Here is a 6,532-nt window from a genome sequence, read left to right on the forward strand (position 1 = left end):
TCAGTTGTGGTAAGCAGTGTAATGGCCTCTGAATTCTGAGCCCTGATTATGCACTGACATTGTAATGTTATGAAGGTTACTGGATAATGACTACACTGTTTGATGTGAAGCAATGACCTCAGAGGTGTCACAGTAAAGCTAGTATGATGCCAGAGTCTGATTACTATCACCTAGGCTGGTAAGTTAAGAATCAGAGATGCACTATCACATATTGGATCAGAGATCAACTGACACCAAGAAGATGCTTGTACAAGTAATTCTGCTGAAGTAGTAGGAATTAAACACAGGAATTCAAAGAACTACAACAATGCGTGGTGCTGTCTCACTGACCTGATGTTTTGCACAACATAATTCAGCATTTGTACTATACAAGGGAAAATATTCACAGGATTTAATTTCAGCAGATTTGTTGTTGTAGGGACATTTGCAGGCAAAAATGCATCAATATACAGTCTGGTCAACTAAAAATTGATATTTCTATGTTTTGAACTAGAGAATTTGTTATTCATTTTTAAACAGTATCCAACCCTGACACATGAATTTCACTCACAGTACAGTAAGTTACCGGTTTACAGTAATGTAAGAAGAATGCAGTTTCTGAATCAACTACATGTATTATGAATTTCGCATATATTTACATGAGAACTAATGTACTGTAGAATACTTTATATTAGTTGGAATTAATTTTTGCTGAAAAGACTTTTTGGGTGTTTTGTATGAAATAATTTATTTTCACTGATTTTTGAATTGAATTGAATGTAAATTATAAGAAAAACGGTATATTCGATGGATTTTATTTTCACTGAATCATTCCTTCAGCGAAAATAGCGAAAATTAATTCCAAGTGAAAATACAAATTTTTATAGTAGCACATTCTGTAATAGTGACAGAATGTATAAACCAAAAATTAAATTAATATTATACTAGATACAATATGGTAGTAATACTGAAGGGAAAAGTCACATGACTCATTAATTCCATAAAAGCCTATATTTTCTGCTAAACACTGACAATAATGAGCAATTACTACAAGCCATACTCAGCACAATGCTATTTTGAGTTCCATGACTGACACTACAACAGCATAAGATCTAATTATATATTCTCTTTACGTGTATATTACACAGGCAATGTTATTTTTATGGGGCACTCACAGGTATCAAGTAAAAAGCATAGTGTACAGATGTGAGAAGTGTCCAAAATATTTTATCGAAGTTTATATTGTAACTGTACATTTTTTCTTCTTTTTGACAATAGGGATTATATTACTATATTTGTTCCATTAGAAAGGCATGACATTTATTTTATACTGAATTAGTAAAATATTACTTATTTTGACCATAGAGATACTACTATCTTTCATATAGTGACTAGGATTTAAGGATTCTTCTTATATTGGGGGGAGGGTAAGTAAAGCAGATGAACACCCAAAATCCCTAACAATAACAACGATTTTCGTTATATTGAGGAGCCAAATAAAATAACTAATAAATTTGTTTACTTTGTAAAATAGTTTGATTGCAATACAATGTGAGATATTTTACTTTACATAAAAAAGTATTTTCAACAGATTTTATTTTTGCTGATTTTGCACTTTAGAGAAAATAACAGAAACAAGTATTAAGTTAATCGCTTTAATTCATAACAAGAGACGACAAAGAGTAGAAAGTTAGATTAAAAATTGAATGGTTTATGGTACTTGAAGATGACCAAGATATAAATAAAAAAAAGTGTCAAATAAAACCACACATGCAGATAAATAACAAGTAGAACAAATAAACAATGGCCATAAACACCGCTTGTCCACCATAAGTAACTTATCTGTATACGGAACATTGGATTCTAATCAGAATTTTTTTTTAAATGTAACTACATATACTGTAAAATACTTTAGTTGGAATTAATTTTCTCTGAAAAGCTTTTTCAGTGTGTTGTATGAAAATTATTTTCATTTAGTTATTTTTGATGAGATGAATAAAAATATAGCAAAATAGGTATATTCGCTGGATTTTATTTTCACTGAATCATTCCTTCAGCGAAAAAAAATAAAATAAATTCCATGCGAAAACAAAGTATTCTACAGTAAATAGAAAGTGAAGCACACATAAGTTTATACTGAATACGGAGCACTTCAAAATTGTAACAGAATACATCTACAAATTCAGCTTCAATAATTATTTGACAATTTATCCAAGCTATATTCAGTAAATATTCATGATCAATCAGCAGTTCATGTACCGATATACAACAATTCAGCAGTTCCAGATACATTTTGGTATTTTTGAGTTCACAGAAGTGTCTACCAATTATTTTTGATGCACAGACATAAGTCAGCCCCCACCCCATGCAGAAAAAAAACATTGCCTGGAGCAATAACAAACAGGAAACAACAATTATCTTTTGGATTAACACTTTCCCTTTTTCTCACACCATAAAGGTAAACTTCCTGTATGCTCCATCAAATTTGTGAGTTGTGATATCATTCCTGTTATTTAACTGTTACCATGGAAATTGTGTATCACACTCAAACTTGTCCAGACTTTCTTACTTGAATTTACAACACCTTGTTTATACTATGAATTTGATTATGTTTACTTAGGGCACAGGAAGATGGGTACTTTTCGGTTACAGATGGTAAATAAGTGTAAGAGCTTACCTGCTTCACTGGGGTCCATCATGTTTTCTGTGAGGTTATTGCCCTTACAGAACGTCAAGTCACCCTGCCTCGTCAAACATTTTGTGCGATTGGGCAAAAATTTAGATCCGTTTGACTACTGGAAAGCAGAAATGACCAACGTTAGAACAATGTGAAACATTACATAACAATAACAGTAATTCAAGCACGAAAACGATTACGATCAATCATCATTATTATGAAATAAGATCAGACTGAGCTTTTAGCCTACCGGCGAGATCACATTCCCTTTCTCGACTGACAAATGTGGGGGAAATATATCGAAACTGGAGACACAGACTACTTAGTAAATATACAGAGAGGAGACGACGGCGATTTCATGGAATAACTGCGATCTCACGTGAAATTCGCCTAATACAAAATCGTGCTGCTATGATTTCAAGACACAGTCAAAATGGCAGCTGTTCGACACCGAGCCAGGTTGGGTAACTGTGTCGGCATGTGTAGCGATTTCTTCGGCAGTTGCAAGTTTTCGAGAGAATTACAATTCACTCCCGACTTTTTACATACCTAGTTAGAATAACAGTCGTCCAAAGAATGTCTTAGTTCTCAGTAAAGAAGATTTTCGTTTAAAAATTCACCAACAATTGCGTATCACATACGAGAATTGAAAGTGTGTAGTGCGATGTTTATTTTGCCTAACGGCGCATGTGCGGGGAAACTCGTCCGATATGCTGGCCCGGGATCGAGTATTTAAAAAAATTGTATTGTTTGTAAATAACGCCAGCACACGCCAAACTGGCTGTGATCATAAGTCTCGCGCGTACATTTATTTCAGTGCCTACCCTCACGCTCACACACACAAATGTATTCTTCATATATATAAACAAAATATATCTGTCTCAACATATAAAAAACACTTCCATCCCACCCGAGCGCCGTTTTTGGGCGACACGGTCCTTCCAATAAATTTTATAGCAAATGTGTGTGTTTTTCTAAATACTAGTATGGAATACAACTTTTGTATATGCAAATATTGATTTATAAAGCTACCCCCCCCCCCACACACACACATACAGTTTTTAATGGTCAACTCTTCATAATGTTCCGCGACATTAAACATTGAGGGCGCATGTCAGCTCCCTTTTTTGATTACTTTACTCGATAGGACTTTAAGAACTATATTGTATTTTGTTTTGTTTTTTGTTAATATCTAAACATACTCGACCTAAATAGCGGCCGCAGGTGTGAGTGTTCTTGTCATGGCACTGTTACGCACTGGGAAGCAATCTATTGTTAATTTTTTTTTGTTCAAGAGATAACCGTCCATTGATCGTTTCCCCGCAATTTAATACGCAAATTCAGACTACCAACTGAATATTAGCATATGGATATGATAGTCCTAATACCCCCAGTAAACTCAGTGCCGTTTTTTTTTTTTTTTTTTTTTTTTTTTTTTTTTTTTTGCAATACATTATATCTTGCGTTTCATCACAAGGATTCTACTTCAGGGGTTAACTCTGTTGAGGCCCGTGTCTATGATGAAAACAAAACAAGCTCAAACGCAACAACTCAAAAACCGAATTATTGCTTATGCGGTCCAAATTTACTCAGGTTTCCTGATCCAATCGACAATGTTACAATTTGCTCTGATTCTGTTGCCCTGACAACACACACATGATCGATATCCACATATTAAAGAATATGCAAAGTTATTCACTACCACCTTTGTCGCATTAGTCGCATCAGGAAATACCTCAGCAATGATTCTTGTCGCACTTTAATTCATGCAATACTTCAAAGAACCCAAAACACGGCTGCTAGAATCATCACCCGTACTAGAAAATCAAAGCATATATTCCCAGTTTTACAAAAACTACATCGGCTTCTTGTTTTATCACCGAATTGATTACAAAAGTATTCTGTTAACGTCTTGTTCCAAACTACCTCTGTGATCTTCTTCACACCCGGTCGTACACTTCGTTCCTCCAATAAAACCTCCTTTGTACCACTAAATATAAATTGAAAACATATGGGGGACGTGTCTTTTCACGTGCCACTCCTCAACTTTGGAACACCCTTCCATCTGACATGCGTCATGTCACTGATGTCCACTTATTTAAACAAAAGACTGAAAACATATTTATTCAACAAAGCCTACAGCGTGGAATAACGCCCTCAGCGGCTGTATATGTATATGTCAAAGCAATCAGCGTAATGAGCATCATAAAATTTCATTGTTTCGAACTTTTTGATAAATCCGTGTCATACTCAAAAGTATTCATCGACATACATTATCAAACAGTTATTGAAATTAAAAAAAAAAAAACGTCTACATTGCATCTATGGGGGTATACTCATGATCTGCTCGGTGCCGAGGCTAAACATCCGGGGATTTGAATAAGTATTGACTACATAGGTGATTCAACATAAAATCTCAATTGGGACAAAAACAAATTCCACTGTCAAAGTTGTTCACATTTTTAATCGTTCTCTCACAGGTCACTGCATCATGCTTAATCTACGCACAGCGTTAAGTTTAAAATAATCGTAATTTTACACCAATACACACTGTGCCTTCACGTGTAGGAGTATAACATGTGTTGGTTGATCAGCGCACCGTCCGGTGTTGAGGGACGGTGATCAGCGACAGCCTCATTATTTAGGGATATTTACTCGGTTAAGTTGTCCAACCTTTTAGAAGATTAAATCTGAATTAAGTAGGCACCAGAATAATACTCGATTTCCTGTCCGCGTCTGTCATATCCCCCGATTGGAATGTACACTGTACTACTGTGTTTCAGTTTGAGTACACTGCCCTCAGCGACCAATATTTGTTTGCAAGGCACTAGTACACCAAAGCGAAAACCGATCAATTATGGCATTTTACTGGTGGAAATATGTTAGTTTAGCAGCATTATCCTGGGAAAAGTTTACCTGTGACATACATGGAATGTTCAAAACACTGGTGATTATTTCTTCTTATGCACTTAACTCACCATCATGTTATCATTACAGTCTCAGAAGTGTTGGGGTATTCAATGGTCGAGTCTGTATAACAGTACGGGGTGCGTCTACGTATCCTGGCACCATTTTAAGATTCCCATTTCAAAGGTGATTTGCTGTCGAGAGACATAATGTATAAAAGTCGCTTACCATTATCAATTTGTAGTCAAGTACGAGTAATTTACAATAAATGTTTGCACACCCAATCCTATCATTTTTAAATACTGTGGCGTTCTGTCACAATCGCGTCTTTTCCCACGCCTTTCCCTGGTCAGAACCAAAGACAGTGTTTTCAGTTTTCTGCATATCAGGGGGAGAATTACAAATTTCACAATAAAATGTGAACACATTTGTCGTTTTTACTAAAATCCCTCACATACAAACACCTCATTTAACGAACATAACATTGAACACTTTCCCCTTCGCTGATTAGCTCCTTCCGGAAAATATGACGACCGTCCCTTCGCCGTTTTTATAATGGGGCTAAAAAGAGGCGATTTTGTTCAGCGAAGGAACCTTTGATCATATAAATTACAGCAAATCGTTATAAATTAGTTGTTCTTAGGTGTAACTCTAGCTGTTGAACCCCCATCCTCAGTACGAGGCCTGTGACGTAGAACAATATTCTGCATTAAATACAAACAATTTAATAAAAAAATAAACATATCGTTTATTTATATTCCACTACATAAAATATTATGTCCCCTACTGTAATATAGATTTGTTTAGAGTAGGCGTGGTCGCGGCCCGAAAGGTTTAAATGTGTGACGTCATTGGTTACTGAAATTAGGTGGAAAACAATCACCTTCTATAATGAATACAGAGTATATCGACCAATCAATCAATCAATCAATCAATTAATCAATCAATCAGTAAAATAAATAAACTTAC

General features: G+C 35.2%; 1 protein-coding gene across 1 annotated transcript in view; it reads right to left on the bottom strand.

Annotated features, from left to right (window-relative positions):
- The window catches only part of LOC100376411 (protein furry homolog-like), a 106,204-nt gene extending 102,862 nt beyond the window's left edge, over positions 1-3,342 (bottom strand). Inside the window, exons 1-2 of the mRNA XM_085497911.1 lie at positions 3,206-3,342; positions 2,657-2,774 (exon numbers count right to left, since the gene is read on the bottom strand). Coding sequence (XP_085354037.1) covers positions 2,657-2,678 — 22 coding nt within the window. The 5' untranslated portion in view covers positions 2,679-2,774; positions 3,206-3,342. The remainder of the gene's footprint in view (positions 1-2,656; positions 2,775-3,205) is intronic.
- Positions 3,343-6,532: the final 3,190 nt, after the last annotated feature.

Source organism: Saccoglossus kowalevskii, chromosome 4, assembly GCF_978046115.1.
Source record: "Saccoglossus kowalevskii chromosome 4, keSacKowa6.1, whole genome shotgun sequence".
In the NCBI taxonomy this organism is placed as follows: Eukaryota; Metazoa; Hemichordata; class Enteropneusta; family Harrimaniidae; genus Saccoglossus; species Saccoglossus kowalevskii.